Source organism: Balaenoptera acutorostrata, chromosome 15 (genome assembly GCF_949987535.1).
Source record: "Balaenoptera acutorostrata chromosome 15, mBalAcu1.1, whole genome shotgun sequence".
In the NCBI taxonomy this organism is placed as follows: Eukaryota; Metazoa; Chordata; class Mammalia; order Artiodactyla; family Balaenopteridae; genus Balaenoptera; species Balaenoptera acutorostrata.
This window is the reverse complement of record NC_080078.1, coordinates 8908880-8932231: the sequence shown is the minus strand read 5'-3', so window position 1 is coordinate 8932231 and position 23352 is coordinate 8908880. Positions and strand designations below refer to the sequence as shown.

Genomic DNA, 23352 nt, shown 5'->3' with positions numbered 1-23352 from the left:
CTGAGCCCTGCTTTCTGGGCTCACACAAGAGGGTGCCTGGGTGCAGGGAACACCTGCTGCTTGATGTGGGTGCTGGGTACACGAGGACTTTCAGTTCATGAAAATCCATCAAGCATTGCACTGTGACTTGTACACTGTACGTAGGTCATACTTCAGTACCAAGTTCAAACCCCTCCCAAAAATAGACCCAAACCCCTAAAGGCCGAGCCGTCCTGGGCCAGGCCCTCTCCTCTCCATGTGGCTCGGCAGCCTCGCGGTGCCACGGGGCTCATTTGTGCACAGGAATAAACGCCCCTGCAGTCATACCTCTAAGAGATGGAGTTGCTCCTGGGTCCAGTCCAGCTCTAGCCTGCTTGTGGGGAGCTGTCAGTAAAGCCAGCCTGTTGACTGTGGTAATGGAAGGCCCCTGGCAAGGGCTGGCGGGGGGGTCTGTGCCAGCAGCTGCCCCTGAGTATACAGGATGCTGCCCCCAGAGCTTGGCCCTTGGGTGACCCATGCACAGACCTCCATGTGTGTCCAAGCATAAAAACTGACCTGGAGGGGGCTCTGCTGTCACAGCTGAAGGCCCGGTATTGGCATTGCACCGTCATGAGCCTGGAGCCGCCCCCCCCCCCACAGTGGACCAGGTCCAGCCCGCAAGCAGGCAGGACACACTTGGGGAGCTCCCCCTCTGCAGCCCTCTCTCTGAGCAGCTCTTGGCAGGGGAAGGGTCCCCGAAGGGGCTGATTCTCCTGGGTGGGGCCAGTGACTGCCAGGCCTGCCCCGGCAACATCCTGCCTCTGATGAAGACCGCCTGTCCAGCGTGACGCGCGAGGGGGGCCGAAGCCTGAGGCTTTGCCCCCAAAGTCAGGGAAGGACCAGAAAGAGCTGCTCCTGCTTCCAGTGCTCCCTGGGCTGCCCGCTTCCTGAGAGCAGGCCTGAGGCTTTGCCCACCCCATCCCGTGGCACCGCGCCCAACCCGGGGGCGGCCACTGACCCCGAACCCTGCCTGCCCTCTCCTTACAGAAGACTCCAACAAGAAGCACCCCTTCCCCTGCCCCACCTCCTACCGCACGGCCCTCACCTACTACCTGGATATCACCAACCCGCCACGCACCAACGTGCTCTACGAGCTGGCCCAGTACGCCTCAGAGCCCTCGGAGCAGGAGCAGCTGCGCAAGATGGTCTCCTCCTCGGGCGAGGGCAAGGTGGGCCTGCCTCTCGCACCCCAGCACCCTCAGGCCATTGCCCAAGCTGCCTGGGCCCAACTTCAGCCCTGTCCCCTAGGTCCCCGTGTCTCACCTACCTCTGCGTCTCCCCAGGAGCTGTACCTGAGCTGGGTGGTCGAGGCTCGAAGGCACATCCTGGCCATCCTGCAGGACTACTCGTCCCTGCGGCCCCCCATCGACCACTTGTGTGAGCTGCTGCCTCGCCTCCAGGCCCGCTACTACTCCATCGCCTCGTCCTCCAAGGTGTGGGCTCCAGGCCTGCCCGCTTATGGAAGACATAGTGGTGGCTCCTTGGAGGGGCCGGGGTCCCTGGGCCACAGCCCCAGCTCTGCCCCCCGTGGCCTGGGCAGTTCACTCGAGACTCCTGGGCTGTGTGTCCAGAGCTGCAAACTACTCTCCGGCCCCAGTGCCGAGAGCCAGTCAGGAGAGCTGCCAGGAAGGGGCCTTTGAACAGGTTTGGGTGCCGCGAAGGGTGTAAAGAGGCGCTGAGCAGGGACCCCCGCGGCAGGGTGGGTGGCAGGAGGGAGGGGGCCTCCGGCACCGCCACACTCACTCCGACCGTGCCGCCCCGCCAGGTCCACCCCAACTCCGTGCACATCTGTGCCGTGGCCGTGGAGTATGAGACCCAGTCTGGCCGCGTTAACAAGGGCGTGGCCACCAGCTGGCTGCGGGCCAAGGAGCCCGCCGGGGAGAACGGCCGCAGGGCCCTGGTGCCCATGTTCGTGCGCAAGTCCCAGTTCCGCCTGCCCTTCAAGGCCACCGTGCCTGTCATCATGGTGGGCCCGGGCACTGGGGTTGCCCCCTTCATAGGCTTCATCCAGGAGCGGGCCTGGCTGAGGCAGCAGGGTGAGTGTACGGGCCCTGGGCGGGCGGGCGGGCAGCAGGGCTGGGACTGGGGTTCCACATCCCCCTGACCGCCGCCGCCCCAGGCAAGGAGGTGGGGGAGACGCTGCTCTACTACGGCTGCCGCCGCTCTGACGAGGACTACCTGTACCGCGAGGAGCTGGCCAAGTTCCACCAGGACGGCGCCCTCACCCAGCTCAACGTGGCCTTCTCCCGGGAGCAGCCCCAGAAGGTGAGGCCGCGGGCAGGCCCCCGCGGGGCGGCGGGAGGGCGGTGTGAGCAGCCCTCCTCACAGGCGCCCCCACCCCCAGGTCTACGTGCAGCACTTGCTGAAGAGGGACGGGGAGCACCTGTGGAAGCTGATCCACGACGGGGGCGCCCACATCTACGTCTGTGGGTGAGTGAGGGCAGAGGCGGGGCGGGGACAGGGCCTACCTGCCCGTGGGGGAGGGGGGCCCCTGCCCGGCCCCCAGCGCCACCTCCTTCCCGCCCGCAGGGACGCTCGGAACATGGCGAGGGACGTGCAGAACACCTTCTACGACATCGTGGCCGAGCAGGGGGCCATGGAGCACGCCCAGGCCGTGGACTATGTCAAGAAGCTGATGACCAAGGGCCGCTACTCCCTGGACGTGTGGAGCTAGAGTCACCCGGGCCCACCCTGCTTTGCTCCTCACGCCCTACAGACTTGCTCCCCCATGTAATCGCTTTCCTCACTCCCTTCTGCCAGTCGCCTGGGTGGGTTCTGCTGGGCCCTGCCACAGGAGGCAGGCCCAGTGACTGACAGAGACTGCTCCAGGCCCGAGGTGTACCCTCGGACCCGCCGGCCCCAGGGGCCGTGGCTGAGGGTGACCGGGCCCTCGGTGGCTGAACAGAAGGGGCGCCTCCTCTCAGCTGAGTGGGGCCTGGCCCCTCCCCGTGATTTTCAATGAGTGTAAATAATTTTAAATAACCTCTGGCCCTTGGAATAAAGTTGTTTTCTGTATTTGCCTGGTACTGCTTGCGTAGATCTGGGGCCTCCACCTGGGTCTCCTTAACTCAGACCCCAGAGAGACCTCAGGAACCCCCAGACCCCACGCTGTTGGCGGCACAGAGCCCCCAGACCCCTGTCTTACCAGCAGGAGAACACACACCAAGCCTCTCTGAGCCTCTCGCCCTTTATTGAGGCCGCTGGCCCCCGGCTCCCGCAGGCGGGGACACAGGCCCGGGTCTTCCTCTCCAGCGCCGCCTTCAGGGCCCACAGAGCCCACAAAACCCAGGGGAGAGCAGACAGACCCTCCCAGACGAGAGGAGCCCCCACCCCCTCAACATGTGGCGTTCAGAAGCCCCTTCCAGGCCGGGGGTGCCGTAGAGAGCTGTGCTGGCAGGCGGGGAAGGCCCAGCCTCATTCTTTCTTGCTCCCGTGCTGCTGGTGGTGGAACTTCTGGTGTACAACCCGCAGGGTGGTGAAGAAATTGCCGAGGAAGAGGAGGAGGAAGGGGAAGCCACACATGAGCACCTGGGGGAGGAATCGGGGTCAGGACAGAAGCCAGGCCCGGCCCTCCCGGCGTCCTCTCCAGGGGTCCGGCTCACCTGCCACTCCTTGCACTCGGGGTCCCGGGCCAGGTTGAACAACGTCAGCGCATTAAAAAGCTGCCAGAACTGGGAGGGAGGGCGGTTTTTACACACAGTCCCTGCTCGAATCAGAGCCGAGGACGGACAGCCCGATGGACAGGGACACAGGTACAACTTACGTGTCCAAAGAAGAGGAAGGGCAGCAGGAAGGTGAGGCCCCGCCACATCCAGGACTGGAAGCCCTCTGCGGGGGGCACGACCAGGACAGAGATGACCCCATCACTCAGACCCAGGTCAAGAGGAAAGGACTTTGCCCTTCCAGCTCCCCCGTCAGGATTCCAGAGGGGGGCGGCCACGCCCGACTCACCCACAGTGAGGTCCATGGTGTGCCTCTCGCCCAGGGCCCGCAGGCGGTACAGACAGCCGCTCTGGTAGTAATACTGGAGGAACTGCACAAAGCCTGGAGGGCAGGGGGACATCAGGACTGGGCTGGAGTCCCAAGTCCCTTTCCCGCCCCTCCCGAGGGGGGCCAGTCCTAAGCTCAGCAGGACCTCTGAGACACTCACTCTGGTACATGGAGAAGGACAGGAACTGGTTCCGGAACTTCTGGTACATGAGGCCGTCAGGCCTAAGGCAGAGAGCAGAGGGAGGGGTCGGGGCTCGGGGATGCCACCTCTCCCTGCCCCGGCTCCCCCGAGACCCTGGGACCAAGCCGGCCCACTCACCAGGTCAGCATGACTCCTGACAGGAACGTGGACACGTAATGATGGAAAACCCACCAGCCTTTGATCCTGCATCAGGAAGCCACCGTCACTCCTGTCCCCTCAGCCCCCAGGATCAGTGCTCCGGGACAGGAGGTGGGAAGAAACCAGTACCCCAGCCAGTTCCTGCTTCTCAGAGGGCCACAGCACCCGCCGCCCCCCCGCCCCCCCACCCCGCTTTCTAGGGCAGCTCCAGTGTCACCCCCCCACCCCCATCCCCGGGAGCCGGGCTCCGGCCCACACCTACCGGGAGCCGTTGTTGATGAGGATGCTCTCGCGGATGGTCAGGGTGCAGTAATACCAGACCAGCAGGAAGTTGAAGGCAGCGTCTGTCACCCTAGGGAGGGGTACAGAAGGTTGGTGCCAGAGCCTGGAGAGGGCACAGGGTCCAGCCCCGTGCAGCAGGACACCCACCTGGAGTTGAGGAGGAAGCGGCAGGTGAAGGAGATGAGGATGAGGATGATGGTGAGGTAGAGCTTGAACTTCTCGTACTCGTCTTTGTAGGCAAACCTGGGGAGGGGGGAGGGGTACACACTCGTGGGACACGCTGGGATGCTGGCAGGGCCCACCCACGCCTCTGGACACACTGCTGTGGTGGCGGGGGCCAGCATGGGGGAGCAGCCCCTGAACCCCAAGCTTAGCCAGGGAAGCTGGGGCAGACTGGAAGGGACCTGGGGCAGGGGACGGGGAGTAGGGTTGAGACCGCCCACGACAACAAATTACTTAGCCTGCTTGCTCAGGAGTGTCACGTTGACATTGCCCAGAACCAGGCTCAGATACAACCTGGGGGAGGGAACACCAGGTGAGGGGAGGTAGCCTTCAGCCCCAAGTCCACTGCAGCAACCCACACCTGTGACCACACCACCCTCCTCCCAACCCACAGGGGCCTCCTCGGAAACCCTGGCTATATTCTGACCCCCGAGCGCCCAACCTCCCGCCCACAAGGACCCTCTCCCTCACTGACGCTCCCAGGCCCTCCTGACCCTGGTCTCCCTTCCCGAGCCAGCTGAGTCACCAAGCCCTCCTCCATCAACACGGAACCACTTTCTCGCCAATCCTTGCATTGCCATCACCTCACCATCTAAGCTTGTCTCGTCCTCTGCCAGAGGAACTCCGTGAGGTGACTGAAAGTTACAGTCGTATTAAGCAGCTGTTCCCATATGGGCCCTTGTTCACACTCGAGCCGTACGCACAGGCTCAGAGGGGTTCAGGGACTTGCCAGAGGCATGAAGAGGTTACGGGGCACAGCTGGGGCTGGGGCCGGGCTCCCTCCCCCGTGCTCAGCTGTGGCCTTGTCCGACCCTCTCCCACATCCTCCAGCCTGTCTCCCTCCGGGCAGGTGACATCGCCGCCGCCTCCTCACCCTCATCTCTGCAACCCCCCTCATCCCAGACAACAAGGGCCTACACCCGCCCTTTCCCACCTCCCCAGGGACTTCCCTCCATTGCTTAGTGCACCTCTTCTGGGTCTCTCCCTCTGCTGGCCCACCTCTCAGCAGGTAGATACGCTCAAGTCTTTCCTATGTACAAAGTTACACACACATCCAAACAAAAGCCACTCCTCAACTCTCATGCCAAGTTCTAGTCACTGGTTTCTAGTTACCAGTTTCTCCTTCCACTCACAGCCAAGCTTCTGAAGCACGGCCTAAACTTGGCTGTCTCCTCAGCTCTTCTGTCATCCCCAATATCAACTTCCACCCCTACCCTCCTGTGAAGTGGTTCTCTCCAAGGTCACCCTGACTTCCAGGAAACATTTCCCCTTCTGTATTGCATTTGACTGCCTCCCACGCTGCCCTGGGCCAACTGATCTGAGGCTACTGGCCAGTCCTTCCTTCCTTGCCTTCTGGGACACGCTCTCTCCCAGTTGTCTTGCTGCCTGCAGTCTCTGCGGGATTGTTTTCCCTAAGCCTAGGCTTCTGCCATGTCCTCTGCTGTGACTGCAGCTGATCTAAGTGCATGACTGACCTGTCACTCTCCCCTGCCCACTGGGCCAGAGGGAAGCTCTGCAGGCTGGCTCCCCCTCTGGTCTCACTGCAACCTCTTACCTCCTACTGTGAGCTATGGCCATGACACCTACGATTTCTGCCTTCCCATGTCGGCCTGGCTCACTCCTCTTGATCCTTATGACTCAGCTCAGGCACCACCTACTCCAGGAGGCTTTCTCCGACCTCCCAAGTGGTTAGGTACCCCTCACTGTGCTCCCCCCATTCCCTACACTTCCCCCACAAAGCATTCATTGCAGTGAGCTGTCACTGTCACTCAGGCTGTCCCTGAGACAGGACTGTGTCTGACTGGTCAGCCCAGAGTGGGTGCAGGAAACCAAGCAGAGGAAGACGGTGCTTCAGGCCTCCCTCTCAGAAATGGCTGTGAACTGAGCTTGGGGGAGGAATCTCACCCATTCTGCTTGGGCAAGTAGGCCTCCATATCAAAGAAAAGGCCTTGTCGCTCCTTGATCTGGTTTTCCAGCTCCTGCGCAGCTTTCTCGGCCTCTGACGGGAGGGAGGGTTTACATCTGCAGGTGCGGCCACAGAAGCCAGAGTCAGAACAGGGGACCCCCACGTGTGACATCACACCTGACACCTGCACGGCAGGAGAGCAAATGCAACCCAGAGAGGGGAAAGGCCATGCCCAGGGACATCTGGGAGTCAGTGCCAGCTCTCTACCCCACCAGGTCAGACACCCACCCCCAGTCCGAGGCCACAGGGTATGGGGGGGGGGTATGATGAGGTATGGGAGGGCATGAGGGAGAATACGGGGACAGGTCCTAACTTCTTCAGGACAAGGGCCAGCTCCTGGAGCTGCTTCTTCTGCCGAGTGATGGAGCTGGTACAGTTGTTCTGCAGCTTGGTCAGCTCCTCCAGCTTCAGGCGGTACAGCCGGTGGGTCTCCTGAGAACCAGGTCGGGGTAAGGCTCAGGCTGGCTAGGGGGCTCCCGAGCCAGAGCCTGCTGGGAAGGAGGTGGGGCATGGACTCCTCCAGGGCTCCTTGGGAGGCTCTCAGCAGGAAAGGAGACAGCCAGCTGTGCCAGCCCAGGGAACTCCCTGAGAGTACTCTCTCTCCAAGGCAGGCAAGGAGGCAGGGGTCTCCCTGTAAGCCCAGAAGCCCCCACAGTACCCCTCTCCCAGAAACAGGAGTTCTCTGAAGGTTTTCTTAGTCTCAGCCTATCTACTAGTTGTTCCCACCCCTCTCTGGCCTATCTTGAATCTGGATTCTAGGCTCATGGGTCTACCTTCTGGACCAAGCAGGCTACCTAAAGCCATCCCTGGCCCTCTCAGATCCTCCTGCCTAGATAGCCTGCAAGTGCAGGGGAAGATGAGGCTGTCCAAGATGCCTGCTGCTCTGGCACTCCCAGCATCTTCCTCCCAGAGTAAAGGTCATCAGGCTTTAGCCCTTGTACCTGTTGCTATAAGACCATTCCTCTACCCTTCCCCCAACACCTTTGACCCAAGGCTTCCCAGAGCACTTTGCCCCAGTGGGTATGTCTTGAGAAGGAACAGCCTAGAGATGGGGCAAGGGGCAGTGTGAGGAAGGTCAGGCAGGGGCTGAGACCAGGACAGTGGTGACCAGGCTGGGAAGCACTAATGGTAGCAGCTTGGCCGGGCCAGGGGCAGTCAGGCTTCAACGTGGACAGGAAAGGGCTGGAACCAGTCCAGGAGAGGCAAAGTCCTGATCAAGTGCCCAGCTGACCTGGGCTCTACCCTGCGTGGGTCTTGTTTCTCATGCCCAGGAGGGGCCACCTCAGCCTGCCCCCAGCCACCACACTCTCCTGTCTGCCTTGCCACAGACCAGGACAGTGGCCCATACCAGCCAGATCCAGACGATTCCCCCCTTGGCTTCCCACTGGTCTCCGAGAGATTCCAGTCCCCGTCGAGCCCGTGAGGTCTCCTGGCAGGGTCTGGCCCACCCACTTCTCCCCTCACTCTCTGCAGCAGCCACGTGGTCCTGTCTCGGTGGGAGCTGTCCTTCACCCTGGATGGGCCCCGCCCCCATCCAGGGACTTCACCTAAACACCACTTCCCCCGACCTAGGCCAGGCTGCCTCCCGGACTGCTCCGCAGCCACACTCAGCCCAGACCGCGCGGCCCGAGGGCGGGGAAGGCGCTGCTCGCCGATCCGGCCCGGCCGGCGCCCACGGCGCATTTGCTCAGTGACTGACACAAGACTGGCCCCGGTCAGCTCGGACTCTCCTGGGAGGGGACCGGGTCGGAGTCGGGGCCTCTTTCCGAGGCCTCAGAGGGAGGCCGGAGGTCCGCCTGGGTCAGTGGGGTCACTCCGGGGTCGCGGCGGCCGCGCGGGGAAGAGGTACCGCCGCCGAACATTCATTTGAGGCCGAGAGGAGGGTCCAACCGGGGACACCGGGACCCGGGGCCTCGCCGCCGTCGGGAGCGACACCAGGGTCCCCGACCCCTGACCCCGAGCTCCCCGCTGCCCGACCGGGGCTGCCCGACCCTTGACCCAGAGCCAGATAGACATGGCTCGGAACCAATGGGGGCCCGCATCAGCACTTACCTGGATGCCGTGGAAGTCCTGCTGGAGCTCCTCCCAGTCCCGCAGGCAGTCGCCCAACGGGCCCGGAGGCGGGGGATGCATTGCTGCCGGGCCGTGAGCCGGACGAGCCGAGAGTCGAGGACAGAGCCGCAACCCCGGCGGGCCCGAGGCGCCTCCGCCTCCGCCTCCGCCGCCTCCGCCGCCTCCGCCCCCGTCAGCTTCCGGGCTCGAGCCGCAGCGACCACCAATGCGGAAAAGCCTGGAGCGGCGAGCGCGATGGCCCCGCCCCCTGTCTGAGCCAATCCGGGACAGGGGCGGGGCCGGGGCGGGACCACGTGCTCCGAGGGCCGCTCGCCCGGCTGCTCCCAGCTTGGAGGGCGGTGGCAGCCCCCAACCGGGGCACTCCCGGTGGCGCCAACTGTGTGGTGCAGCCAGCAGTGTCCTTGCCTGTCAGGCAGGGAATAAACCAAGGCACAGGGAGGTGCCACCTGCCTCAAACACTTTCTCCCTTGGGAAGCTGCTCTTTGGCAGGGAGGGAATTCCGAGCCTCTTATCTCGCTTGGATTTTTACAAGGGCCCCTTTACTGTCTCCCTGTCTCCAAGTTCACCGCTAGTGTCCCTTCCCACAGCCACCAGACTGCCCTAAAACACAAAGCGAATCCCCACCATGTCCCTGCTGAAAACTTTCCAATGGCTCTGCCCTTCCTGCCAGGAGGTCCCTAAGCCATCGCTCTGCAGCCACCCCAGGCTCTGTTCCAGTTCAAGTCCTGACTAAAGCCTGCACTGCCTGAAAAGCCCTTACCCCTCTGGCAAAACCCCACTCTTTGAGGGCGTGGGCTCCTGTTGGGGCACGGGGGAGTGCTACTCTAACCCTCTGCAAAGAGTCCTAGGAGGCAACATGGCATTCACCTGTATGTCCTCAGCCCTGCCCAGGTGTCAGGGAATGTTTGCTGGATGAACATGGACCGACATGTTAAATTCTCCATCAGTCCCCTTGTCTCCTGACTCCAGGCTCGTTCTGTGGGCGCTGCCAGCACTCAGAAGTACAGTCACAGGAAAATTCCTTTTGAGACCGGAGGAATTTCTAGAAACCTAGTTGTGAGGGATGGGAGGGTGAGAATCTCTTCTTGGTGAACACAGCCAGGCAAAAATGAGTGAGGAGCAAGGAAAGGACATCTGTACAGGTGATGGAGCAGTAGGGAGTGCTGAAACTGGGGATGAGGCAAGGGTATGCCCTTGTGCCAGGAGCCTCTCAAAGCTGTGAAGTCTGCAGCCTGAGCCAAGGCTGAGCTTGGCATCTCTGGGGCTGGGGGATCTCCACCCATGGATGGGCATTGTGACTGTGGAGCAACACAAGGCTGGGGGAACCCTTGGAGCTCCCACCAGGCAGCCTCCAAAGGGTCCATGTTATGGGGGACATGAGCGGCAGCTGCTCTGGCAGCCAGATGCTCCTCCAGAAGCAGCCTCAGGAGTGCAGTGGGGGTGGGTCCAGGATGCCCCAGGGATGGGGGTTCTCGCTGAGTCTGAGCACCTCCTGTGCTGGCACAAATGAGGAACCTGGGAAGAACCACTGCGGGAGGCTGACACAAAGGCTCCAGGCAGCAAAGGCCTTCTCATTCCTGGTTACACACCCTGGCCCACTACCCACAAAAAGCTCCCAAGGCAGGTTCTTCTGGACCCATAGCTGAGCCACAGAGAAAATCAGTAGAGTGGATCCAAGATGTCTGTGACGATGTCTCCAAGGACAACCTTCTCCCACTCTGACAGCTGAGCCACCAAAGCCCGATTTGGACGCATGTTGGTTTTACACTTCTTGACGTAGGCCCAGGACCTCTGTGAACCCAAGGAGAGAAAAGCAGACTTCAGGATTGGACCTGGGCCCTTTCCACCTTGATCACAGACAGCTCAGGAGGGACAGGAGGCACTTGCCCAGGGGTCAGCAACATAGCTTAAGGGCAGGACAAAGAAACAGCAGCAGCTTGGGGTTAATAGATTAGGGCAAGGAGTTGTAGGAGCTGGCTCTGCCTGGGGCAAGCCCCTCTGCATTCTGAATATAGAGACAGAAATCATTCTTATGTCAGATGGCTCCTGTGAAGGTTGAGAAAACGTATGTGAAACCTCCTGTGGACAGGAAAGCACCATGCCCATGCCTGGCACTCAGTGCTGCCTCAACAAAGATTTGCATTGTAAGTGGATAAATGAATGGAAAGGGGAAGAGAACTTTGGCAAATTCTCTGAAGAAGAAAAACTGAAGCTGCCTTCTTTTAGGTGCCCACCCCAAAATGCAGGAAAGGTTATTACATGAAGGAAGGTGACCAGCTGGTCTCCATCTGGATTGAGGATAGAGGAAAAAGGAAAAGGCAAAAGCAGTTCCTCAACAAACTGTGGAATAGAAGGAAACTATCTTAACATAATAAAGGTCATATATGAAAAGTACACAGGTAACATCATAATGGTGAAAGACTGAAAGCTTTTCCTCTGAGATCAGGAACAAGGCAAGGATGCCCACTTCCACCACTTCTATTCAACGCTGTACTGGAAGTTCTAGACAGAGCAATTAGGAAAAAAAGAAAAGGTATCCAAATTGGAAAGGAAGAAGTAAAATTATTTCTGTTTGCAGATGATATGAACTTAATGATCTTGTATGTTGAAAACCTTAAAGATTAAACACAAAAAAACTGTTAGAATAAACGAATGTAACAAAGCTGCAGGATACAAAATCAGTTGTGTATCTAACTAACAATGAACAATCCGAAAAGGAAATTAAGAAAATTTCATTTACACTAGCATCAAGAGAATAAAATACTTAGGAATAAACTTAACCAAGGAGGTAAAAGACTTGTACCCTGAAAAATGCAAAATGTTGCTGAAAGAAATTAAAGAAGACTAAAATAAATGGAAAGACATCCCAGGAACATGGAATAGAAGATTTAATATTGTTAAGATGCAAATACTACCCAAAGTGATCTAAAGATTTAATGCAATCTCTATCAAAATCCCAACAGTGTTTTTTGCAGAAATAGAAAAATCCATCCTAAAATTCATATTGAATCTCAAGGAACCCCGGAATAACCAAAACAATTGTGAAAAAAGAGAGACAAAGTTGGGGGTCTCACACTTCGTTATTTCAAAACCTTTTAAGTTATTACAAAACTATGATAAAAGAATGTGGTACTGGCATAAAGACATTTAGACCAGTGGAATAGAATAGACAGCCCAGAAATAAATGCTCACATATATAGTAAAATGATTTCAACAATGGTGCCAAAACTATTCAATGGAGAAAGGAGAGTCTTTTCAACAAATGGTGTTAGGAATACTGGATATCCACATGTAAAAGAATGAAACTAGTGTAACCTTACACCATGTACAAAAATTAACTCAAGATGATGGAAGGCATAAAGTAAGAGCTAAAATTATAAAACCCTTGAAAGAAAACATAGGGGAAAAGCTTCATGATATTGGATTTGGCAATTATTTCTTGGATGTGACACCAAAAGCACAGGCAATAAAAGAAAAAACAGATTGGTTTATATCAAAATAAAAAACTTCTGTACATCAAAAAAAAAAAAACCTTCTGTGCATCAAAAGACAAAATCAACAGAGTGAAAAGGCAAGACAGAATGGAAGGAAACATTTGCAAATCATATACCTGTTTTGTTTCAACCTTATTTCAAACCTTTTAAGTTATTACAAAACTATGATAAAAGAATGTGGTACTGGCATAAAGACAGACATTTAAGACCAGTGGAATAGAATAGACAGCCCAGAAATAAATGCTCACATATATAGTAAAATGATCCCAACAAGGGTGCCAAAACTATTCAATGCAGAAAGTGTTAATATGAGGAATATATAAGGAAATTCTAAAACTCAACAACAAAAAACAAACAACCCAACTAATAAATGGGCAAAGGACTTTGAATAGACATTTCTCCTAAGAAGATATATGAATGGCCAATAAGCAGGCAAAAAGATGCTCAACATCACTAATCATTAGGGAAATGCAAATCAAAACTACAATGCTATACTTCCTCAAACTGATTACGATGGTACTATAAAAGGAAAGAAAGAAAGGAAGAAAGGAAGGAAGGAAGAAAACAACTGTTGGCAAGGATGTGGAGAAATTAGAACCCTTGTGCACTGTTGATGGAATGTATTAAATGGTACAGCCTCTGTGGAAAACAGTATGGAGATTCCCCCCCCCCCCAAAATTAAAATAAGAACTACCATATGACCCAGTAATTCGTCTACTAGATATATACCCAAAAGAGTTGAAGGCAGGGTCTCAAAGAGATATTTGCACAACCACGTTCACAGCAGCATTATTCATAATGGCTAAAACATGGAAGCAATCCAAGTGTCCATCAATGAATAAATGGATAAGCAAAATGTGGTATATACATACAAGGGAATATTATTAGCCTTAAAAAGGAGGGAAATTTTGACATATGCTACAACATGGTTAAACCTTGAGGACATTATGCTAAGTGTAATAAGCCATTCATGAAAAAACAAATACTTTATGATTCCACTTATATGATGTACTTAGTGTAGTCAAAATTACAAAGACAGAAAGAAGAATGGTGGTTACCATGGGCGAGGGGAGAATAAGGAGTTATTGTTTAATAAATATAGAGTTTCAGTTTTACAAGATGAAAAGAGTCATGGGGCTAGGTGGTGGTGATGGCTGCACATTATGAATGTATTTAACACTACTGAATTATATTCTTAAAAATGGTTAAGACAGGGACTTCCCTGGTGGCGCAGTGGTTAAGAATCCGCCTGCCAATGCAGGGGACACGGGTTCGAGCCCTGGTCCAGGAAGATCCCACATGCCGCAGAGCAACTAAGCCCGTGCGCCACAACTACTGAGCCTGAGCTCTAGAGCCCGCGAGCCACAACTACTGAGCCCTTGTGCCACAACTACTGAAGACCACATGCCTAGAGCCTGTGCTCCGCAACAAGAGAAGTCACCGCAATGAGAAGCCCACGCACTGCAACAAAGAGTAGCCCCCGCTCACCACAATTAGAGAAGATAAAAACCATATGATCACCTCAAGAGATGCAGAAAAAGCATATGACAATATTCAACATCGATTTATGATAAAAATTCTCAACTAAGTGTGTACAGAGGGAATGTACCTCAACATAATAAAGGCCATATACGACAAGCTGACAGCTAACATCATACTCAACAGTGAAAAGCTGGAAGCTTTTCCTCTAAGATCAGGAACAAGACAAGAATGCCTACTCTCACCACATTTATTCAACATAGTATTTCAAGTCCTAAACAGAGTAAGAAAAAGATATCCAAATCAGAAAGGAAGAAGTAAAACTGTCTCTCTTTACATACAACATATATATAGAAAACCCTAAAGACTTCACAAAAAAACTGTTAGAACTAATAAATTCAGTAAAGTTACAGGCTACAAAATCAATATACAAAAATCAGCTGTTTCTATACACTGATAACAAACTATCAGAAATAGAAATTAAGAAAATAATCCCAATTGCATCAAAAAGAGTAAAATACCTAGGAATAAATTTAACCAAGGAGGCAAAAGACTTGTACACTGAAAACTATGACACTGATAAAAGAAATTAAAGAAGACACAAATAAATAGAAAGATATTCCATGCTCATGGATTGGAGGAATATTGTTAGAATATCCATACTACCTGAAGCAATCTACAGATTGAACACAATCCCTATCAAAATCCCAATGGTATCTTTCAGAGAAATAGAATAAACAATCCTAAAACTTGTATGGAACGACAAGACCCCAAATAGTCAAAGCAAATTTGAGGAAGAAGAGCAAAGCTAGAGGCATCACGCTTCCTCATTTCAAACTATATTACAAAGCTATAGTAATCAAAGCAGTATGGTATTGGCATAAAATATATATACATAGATCAATAGAATAGAATAGAGATCCCAGAAATAAGCCCATACATATATGGTCAATTAATTTAGGACAAAGGAGCTAATAATATGCAATGATGAAAGAATGGTCTCTTCAATAAGTAGTGCTGGGAAAACTGGACAGTCACATGCAAAAGAATGAAATTGGTGGGAATTCCCTGGCAGTCCAGTGGTTAGGACTCCGTGCTTCCACTGCCAGGGGCTCAGGTTCAATCCCTGGTTGGGAAACTAAGATCCCGCAAGCCGCACAGTGCAGCCAAAAAAAAAAAAAAAGAAACTGGACCACCATCTTACACCATACACAAAAATCAACTCAAAATGGATTAAAGGCTCAAATGGAAGACCTGAAACCATAAAATTACTAGAAGAAAACATAGGTGGTAAACTCCTTGACATCAATCTGGTGGTAACTTTTTGGATTTGACATCAAAAGCAAAGGCAACAGAAGCAAAAATAAACAAGTGGGACTACATCAAACTAAAAGGCTTCTGCACAGCAAAGGAAACCATCAACAAAATGAAAAGGTAGGGGCTTCCCTGGTGGCACAGTGGTTGAGAATCTGCCTGCCAATGCAGGGGACACGGGTTCGAGCCCTGGTCTGGGAAGATGCCACATGCCGTGGAGCGACTAGGCCCGTGAGCCACAATTGCTGAGCCTGCGCGTCTGGAGCCTGTGCTCCGCAACAAGAGAGGCCGTGATAGTGAGAGGCCCGCGCACCATGATGAAGAGTGGCCCCCACTTGCCACAACTAGAGAAAGCCCTCGCACAAAAATGAAGACCCAACATGCCATAAATAAATAAATAAATAAATAAATAAAATTTTAAAAAAAAATGAAAAGGCAACCTAAGAAACGGGAGAGAATATCTGCAAATCATGTAACTGATAATGGATTAATACCCAAAATATATAAAGAACTCATACAACTCAATAGCAAACAAACAAAAAATCTGATTTTTAAAAGGGCCAAGATTCTGAATAGACATTTTTCCAAAGAAGACATACAGATGGCCAACAGGTGCATGGCAACAGCCAAAATGCACCTCCCTTGGAGAACCCTGAACAAACACTGGTACACAGACTGACAGCATTGGGGGACACACAGATGGTGCTGCTGGCCACAGCCTTGCCCAGCCTGAGTCCCTGGGCCTGCCCTGTGTGCCCAGCCTCAGGTCTCTAACCCAGATCTCGGGTTCCTTCCCTTGGATGTGGTATGCTGGGTAAAGCCCTGGACTTGGGGCTCCCCTCCCTGACCCTTCCCTCCCAAACCCCCCACCCCCAATTAAGGCCCCAAGTCAGTGCTGGAGACCCATTCCTCTGAGGTGCAGCTCTGACCCCACCTCCTGGACCAGGGAATACATACCTTCAGGGTCTGCTCATTTTGGTGCATAAGGTAGGCCAAGATGGCCGCACAGCTGCGACTGATGCCCATGGTGGAAAAGACCAGGATGACAGAGCCAAGCTCCAGGTGAACTTCTGCAAATGGAAGGAAAGGTGTGAGGTTGTGCGTGGCCCCCTTCCTTGTGGGTCTGTAAGATGACTGGCCTCAGTGGGTCCAAGAGTAGGTTCAGAACCAGCACACCATGGTCTAGGCAAGTCACGTGACATCTCTAGGATACTGTTTCATTGCCTGGCAAACGGGGATCCTCAGACCTAGCTGGCAGTTCACGAGAATCACGTCTGGGCGTTCAGCATTATCATGCAAAGGCCTTTTCTGGGCTATGCAGCCTTCCATTCCAGGAAGGTCTGCTACCAGTTGACCTCCCCAGGTGGGGATAAAAGGACTATACCCCAAGGGCACTTGGGTGCTGATAGAGGCAGGGTAGCCTGAATGTGAATCACAACCAGTAAGTACTGGCTGTTGGGCTTGGGCACTCTAACCCACAGTTTCCTCATCTGGAAAATGTGATAACAGTATACTACTTACCTGATAAGATTTTGCACTGTGCTTAGCCCAGTGCCTGGCACACAAGTGTCAGCTAACCACACTCAATAACGCCCCTGGGACTGTCAATCTCACCCATTGAGGGGTGGGAAGGAAATATAAGCTGACATCTTAGGCTGGTTGGTAACCCCCAAGAACTGAAGATAAATATACCAAGTGCAAAATCACAGACTGTCAGAGCTGGAGGAGGACTCAGATGATTAAGGCCAACTGCCTCATTGTATGGATAAGGAAACTGAGGCACAGAGAAGTTAAGGGTTGGCTCAGAGCCACCCAGTGAGGTGGGGCTGGAGAGGGGGCTTCTTTGGGCCACAGGGCTCTGCCACCCCATGATGGGACCCAGGGCAAGTCTCAGTCTCAGCTCCTAGGCAAGTGATAGTTACAACCTCCCAGAAAAATACAGGATGTCTGGGCCAAAATGCCATTCTCGGGCTGGGGGCTGTGTTGGTGCTGAGCAGGCCGTCCTGGGGTGGGCCTCTAACCGGACACACCTTGCTCTCTCCAGCGATCTTGCTCTCCTTAGGATGACTGAAAACTCCACCCTCAGTGAGGCAAGTGGCTGGTGGGCACTGCTGTGTGAGGTAGGAGAACAGAAGGGGCACTGGGCCCACACACTGGGGACCATGCAATTCAGAGATGGAAGGGCTCTGGAGTCTTCCTTCTACCCCACCACACTGACCAGATAGGAGGGCCGGGACAGAGTGAGATTCACCTGCAGGTCACCAGAGCCTAGCCTGGAGCAGGCCTTCATGAACATATGCACCCAGGATGGGCCAGCACCCTCATTTCACAACAGGCACAGTGATGCCAAGACTGGAGCTTGGCCAGGCGTGAAAGGGCATAGCGACCCATCCAGGGCCAGAGCACAGGGCACTCAATCCACAGTCTGGGGCTCTCATTTGGCCCCACTGCTCCCAAGGTAAACGCGTGGCTGCCCATATTGCCAAGGACCCCCTGGGAGGCAGGCTTGTCCCGGGGCTTGGCCACGCCTGGCTGGGCATGTGCTGGGCCCTGCCCTTTTTCTCCTGGGTGCTGGGAGTGGCAGTCAGCAATAGGCATGTGGATGAGGTACCACAGCCCCTCTGCTCCCTGGGCACAGACCAGTTGCTGCCTGGTTAAAGAATGCTCCTTACCAATGAAGTGACAGAGGTGGCGTAAAAAGGGTGTAATGTTGGCTTCCAGGGAATCTTCTATCTGGATGTGCAGAAGCTTGTTGGCGTCACCTACAAAACTAAACGGAAGAAAAGCACAGGTAATCAGGCAAACTCACACAGAGCCCTACTGCGGCATCCTTCACCCACAGCAAGGGGATCATAGGGGAAGGAGGCTGAACTAGCATCAGGGAGATGTGGGCAAATAAATGAACCCCTCTCAAAAAAACAGCACCTACCTCATAGGGGTGTTGTGTAGATTAAGTCAATTAATCTATGTAAAGCATTCAGCAATCTGCTTGGCACACGGTAGTGCCCAATAAATGTGACATTATTATTATTAAACAAACCTGGTGCTTTCCTAGAATACAGTGAAGATAGTGAGGGTGGAAAGGAATATGGAATGAATCTGCTATGTTAAATGGAGAAAGCAAGGTGAGAAGGATGGAGAGTGGTGGGCCTGCTGTTTTAGATAGGATGGTCATGGAAGGCTTTACTGAGGAGGTAACGTTTGGGCAGAGGTTTAAAGGAGGTGACAGAACAAGCCAGGCAGTTATATGAGGAAAGAGTGTTCCAGGTAGAGAATACAAGTGCAAAGGCCCTGAGGGCAGTATGTTTCATATGTTTGAGAAACAATAGGGAGATCAGAGTGGCTAGAGCTTTATGAACAAGGGGGAAAGAGGAGGGAGATGAGGCATGTGGCATGTTTAATGAGAAGATGCCTGCAAGGATCTTGGCACAATGTCTAGTGTGCAGTGAGCACTTGGTAAATGTTATTTATGAAGACTATGGCCTACTGGTGACATTCATTCACTGTGGTATGCAGAAAGTTGCAGTAGATTCAGAAATGAAAATATCCTGGTTTAGTTTCTGCATGAGCACTTGCTGTGACAAATACAAGCGCAATTCACCCTGCATTCATTCATTCGTCCATCCATCCTTCCCTTCCGCCTCATCCCTCTCTCCCTCCCCACCTGACCACCGATCCACCATCCATTCATCCATCTATCCCCAACCATTCATTCTTTCCTCAGATACTCACTCAATGCCTATTGTGTGCCAGACCTTGAGCTGGACCCTAGTGGACACAAGATGGATCAAATAGGGCCCCTCCCAGCTTCAAGGAGCTCCCAGTCTGATGCGGGAGGCAGACACATAAACAAATGGCCCCAATCCAACTGGCTAGGTTTTAGGATAAAGACCTGCACATGCTACTGAAGAGGAAGGGCAAGGAAAAGTCGAGGGAGCTGGGGAAAGCCTTACAATGGAGGAGACATCTGGGTGGAGAAGACTGAAGGATACAAGGTTAATATATACAAATCAACTGGATTTCTATATACTAGCAACAATCAGAAATTTAAATTTTATTTGATTTTTCTTGGCTATGCCGCACAGTTTGCGGGATCTTAGTTCCCCGACTAGGGATTGAATCCAGGCCCCAGGAGTGAAAGCACGGAGTCCTAACCACCAGCGAATTCCCAAGAAATTTATAATTTAAATATACCATTTATAATCACATCAAAAATATCAGGGCTTCCCTGGTGGCGCAGTGGTTGAGAATCTGCCTGCTAATGCAGGGGACACGGGTTCGAGCCCTGGTCTGGGAAGATCCCACATGCCACGGAGCAGCTGGGCCCGTGAGCCACAATTGCTGAGCCTGCGCGTCTGGAGCCTGTGCCCCGCGACGGGAGGGGCCGCGATAGAGAAAGGCCCGCGCACCGCGATGAAGAGCGGTCCCCGCACCGCGATGAAGAGTGGCCCCCGCTTGCCGCAACTGGAGAAAGCCCTCGCACGAACCGAAGACCCAACACAGCCAAAAATAAATAAATAAATAAATAAATAAATAAATAAGAAAATCCTTAAAAAAAAAAAAAAAAATATCAAATACTTAGGAAGAAATCTGATACAAGATGTGCAAGAACTGTACACTGAAAACTATAAAACATTGCTGAAAGAAACCAAAGAGCAAAGTAAACGGAAAGATAGACCATATTAATGAATCAGGAGATTCAACATTTTTAAGATGTCAATTCACAAATTGCCCTATGGAATCCATCCAGTCCCAGTCCAAATTCCAACAAGCTTCTGTATAGAAACTGACAAGTTGATTCTAAAATTTATATGGAAATTCAAAGGAAACAACTTTGAAAAAGAACAACAAAATTAGAGGACTAACACTACCTGACTTCAAGATTTATTATAAAGCTACAGTAATCAAAAGTGTGGAACTGATAATAAGGCCCTACTGTATAGCACAGGGAACTATATTGAATATCCTGTGATAAACCATAACAGAAAAGAATATGAAAAAGTATATCTATAACTGAGTCACTTTGCTGTACAGCAGAAATTAACACAACATTGTAAATCAACTATCCTTTTTTTAAAAATTTATTTATTTATTTTGGCTGTGTTGAGTCTTCATTGCTGCGTGCAGGCTTTCTCTAGTTGCGGCAAGCGGGGGCTACTCTTCATTGCAGTGCGCGGGCTTCTCATTGCGGTGGCTTCTCTTGCTGCAGACACGGGCTCTAGGCGCGTGGGCTTCAGTAGTTGCAGGATGTGGGCTCAGTAGTTGTGGCTCATGGGCTCTAGAGCACAGGCTCAGTAGTTGCGGTGCACGGGCTTATTTGCTCTGCGGCATGTGGGATCTTCCCGGACCAGGGATCGAACCCGTGTTCCCTGCACTGGCAGGTGGATTCTCAACCACTGCGCCACCAGGAAAGCCCCAATCAACTATATACTTTAATAAAAATTTTTTTTTTAAAAGAGAAAAACAAGTGTGGGAAACTGGTATAAAGAAAAACATAGATCAATGAAAAAGAACAAAGAATCCAGATATAATCCTGTACACGTATGGTCAACTGATTTTCAACAAAGGTATCAAAGCAATTCAACAGGAAAAGGATCACCTTTTCAACAGTGATGACTTCCACATGCAAAACAATGAACTTTGTTCCATATCAGGCACCATATACAAAAACTGATTTCAAAATGTATCACAAGGGACTTCCCTGGTGGTCCAGTGGGTAAGACTCCACGCTCCCATTGCAGGGGACGCAGGTTCAATCCCTGGTGGGGAAACTAGATCCTGCATGCATGCCACAACTAGGAAGTCCACATGCCACAACTAAGACCTGGAGCAGCCAAAATAAATAAATAAATATTTTTTTAAAAAATGTATCGCAAAACGTGAAGGTTAAAACTACAAAACTTTTAGAAGAAAATATAGGAGAAAATCTTTGCATAATTCAAGTGTCCGTATATGCATGGGTCTGTGTTTGGACTCCATTTTGCTCCATTGGTTTATTTTTCTATCTTGTACCAGTATCACAATGCCTTACTTGCTGTGGTTTTTTTTTAAGTCTTGGTATCTGGTCAAGTAAATTTTCCCATTTGTTGTTATTCACTATTCAGCTATTTTTGCCCTTTGTATTTCCATATAAAATTTTAAATTACTGTATCAATTTCCACAAATCCATTGGAATTTTATTGGCATTCCATTGAATCTATAGATCAATTGGGCAAGAATCAACATCTTTACAAAACTGATTCTTCTAATCCACAACTACGGTACATCCTCTGTTTATTCAGGTGATCTTTACTAACATCCTCTAGCTATTCAGATAATCTTTAGTTATTCACAGTAATGCTGTATACTTTTCTGTGTAGAGATCTTGCACATCCTTCAATAGGTATAATCCTAGATATTTAATATTTTTGTCCTATTGTAAATTATACGCTTTTAAAATTTCAGCAAACTTATTTAAGTCCAATAATTTATCTGCAGGTTGTTTTGGTTTTTCTGTGTATACAATTAGACTGTCTGTGTATAATGAAAGGTTTTTTTCCCTTTTGATTCCTATTTTATTTCTTTTACTTGCCATATTTCACCAACTAGAACCTCCAGTACAATGTTAAATAGAAGTGGTGATAGTTGCATCTTTGTCTTGTTCCCGGGCTCAGAGGGAAAACTTTCAACATTTCATCATTGTGACGTTTGCTATAGAGATTTTTGTAGAATTTTATTTTTAGATCAAAGTTCCCTTCTATTCCCAGTTTGCTAAGATTTTTTTAAATCATGAATGTATGGTGAATATTATCAAATGTTTTCACTGCATTTACTGAGATAATCCTGATTTTTCCTCTGCATTATCGATATGGTAAATTACATGGATGGATTTTTCAGTGCTAAAACCACCTTGCATCCTTGGAATAAACCCAATTTAGTCATCATGCATTATCCTTCTTATATATCTCTGTATTCAATGTGCTAATATTTTACTTTAGGATATTTACATCTATATTCATGAAGAAAATTAGCCTATAATTTTCCTGTATTATAATGTCTTTCTCAGGTTATGAAATCAGAGTTTATGCTGGTCTCATACGACAAGTTGAAAATTATTCCTCCTTTTTATTCTTAAAAAAAATTTTAATATTGGGTTTATTTCCTCCTTAAATATTAGGTAGAATTCATCACTGAAACTATCTAGACCTGGAGTATTCTCTATGAAAAATTTATATTAGTTATTGATCCTAATAAAATTTTCTATTTTGTCTGATGTCAGGTTTGATAGGTTGTATTTTTTTGTTCAATACATCTAAATTTTTATGTTTATCACAATAAAGTTTTTATAATACCCTCAAGATATTTTTTGTATCTGTAGGATATGGTAGAATCCCCTTTTACAGATGGTTATTTGTGCTTTCTCTCTTTTTTGCCAAGGGTTTATCAAATTTATTATTTTTGTAAAACTATTTTGACTTTCTAGATCCTATTTTATTGTTTCTAGTTCATTTTCTCTGCTTTTATTATTCCTTCCTTCCTTATTTGAGTTTAGTTTGCTGTTTCTTTGGTAATTTCTTGAGATAAATGCTTAACTAGTTGATTTTTAGCCTTTCTTCTTTTTAATAGATGCATTTAAAGCTATAAATGTCCCTCTAAGCACAGCTTAGCTACATTCCACAAGTTCTGATATATTCTATTTTCATTATCATATAGTTGAAACTATTTCATAATTTCCATTGTGAGTTCTTTTTTGATCCATGAGCTGTTTTAAAATTTATTTCTAAGCTTCTAGGAATTTCCTAGTTATATTTTCAAATTATTGCTTTCTACATTAATTCCACAGTGGTTGAAGGCCAACTCTATATGATTTGAATCTCCTGAAATTGGATGAATCTTGTTTTAGGGACTATCATATTGTCAGTTTTTATAAATCTATTTCTTTTTAAGTAAGCATTGGTAGCTTGAGTCTTTTGAGGAAATTGTTAATTTTTCAAATGTATTGACATAAAGTTGCTCATAATCTTCCAAATTATTCTATTTTTAATTAAAAATTTTATTGAAATCAGTGTAGATGATCATTTATAGTTTTTATCAAATTTGGAAAATTCTGGCCATTATTTCTTCAAATGTGTTTTCTGTCTCCCCATTCTCCTTTCCTTTGGAGATTCTAATTACACATGTTAGGCCACCTGAAG

At 50.6% G+C, this 23352-nt stretch overlaps 3 protein-coding genes across 10 annotated transcripts in view; 1 reads left to right on the top strand and 2 right to left on the bottom strand.

Moving 5' to 3' along the window:
- LOC103007702 (NADPH--cytochrome P450 reductase) overlaps positions 1–3033 on the top strand; it is a 72047-nt gene extending 69014 nt beyond the window's left edge. For 3 of the 4 annotated variants that reach the window (XM_007186561.2, XM_007186562.2, XM_007186563.3), the window contains exons 11-16: positions 1006–1187; positions 1302–1451; positions 1784–2054; positions 2138–2283; positions 2363–2448; positions 2548–3033. In XM_007186561.2, the coding sequence (XP_007186623.2) occupies positions 1006–1187; positions 1302–1451; positions 1784–2054; positions 2138–2283; positions 2363–2448; positions 2548–2692 (980 nt within the window). In that variant the 3' untranslated portion in view covers positions 2693–3033. The remainder of the gene's footprint in view (positions 1–1005; positions 1188–1301; positions 1452–1783; positions 2055–2137; positions 2284–2362; positions 2449–2547) is intronic. The other variant, XM_028167541.2, reaches the window with a different exon arrangement.
- A 158-nt stretch (positions 3034–3191) lies between these two features.
- TMEM120A (transmembrane protein 120A) lies at positions 3192–9004 on the bottom strand. Of its 3 annotated transcripts, none has more exons than XM_007186567.3 (12): positions 8871–9004; positions 7132–7250; positions 6758–6874; positions 5087–5146; positions 4778–4873; positions 4611–4700; positions 4328–4393; positions 4169–4230; positions 3970–4062; positions 3782–3846; positions 3621–3689; positions 3192–3546 (listed from the first exon to the last, which is right to left on the bottom strand). In XM_007186567.3, the coding sequence occupies exons 1-12, from the start codon at positions 8949–8951 to the stop codon at positions 3433–3435; spliced, it is 1032 nt and encodes a 343-aa protein (XP_007186629.2). In that variant the 5' UTR covers positions 8952–9004; the 3' UTR covers positions 3192–3432. The 3 variants fall into 3 exon arrangements, with proteins under 3 accessions (XP_007186629.2, XP_007186630.2, XP_007186631.1); XM_007186568.3 differs by having other exon boundaries at positions 3192–3471; XM_007186569.3 differs by lacking the exon at positions 3621–3689 and having other exon boundaries at positions 3192–3471.
- Positions 9005–9220: 216 nt separating this feature from the next.
- The window catches only part of STYXL1 (serine/threonine/tyrosine interacting like 1), a 61166-nt gene continuing 47034 nt past the window's right edge, over positions 9221–23352 (bottom strand). For all 3 annotated transcript variants that reach the window (XM_007186566.3, XM_007186565.3, XM_028167542.2), the window contains 3 exons: positions 17851–17948; positions 16136–16248; positions 9221–10682 (listed from right to left, as the gene is read on the bottom strand). In XM_007186566.3, the coding sequence (XP_007186628.1) occupies positions 10551–10682; positions 16136–16248; positions 17851–17948 (343 nt within the window). In that variant the 3' untranslated portion in view covers positions 9221–10550. The remainder of the gene's footprint in view (positions 10683–16135; positions 16249–17850; positions 17949–23352) is intronic.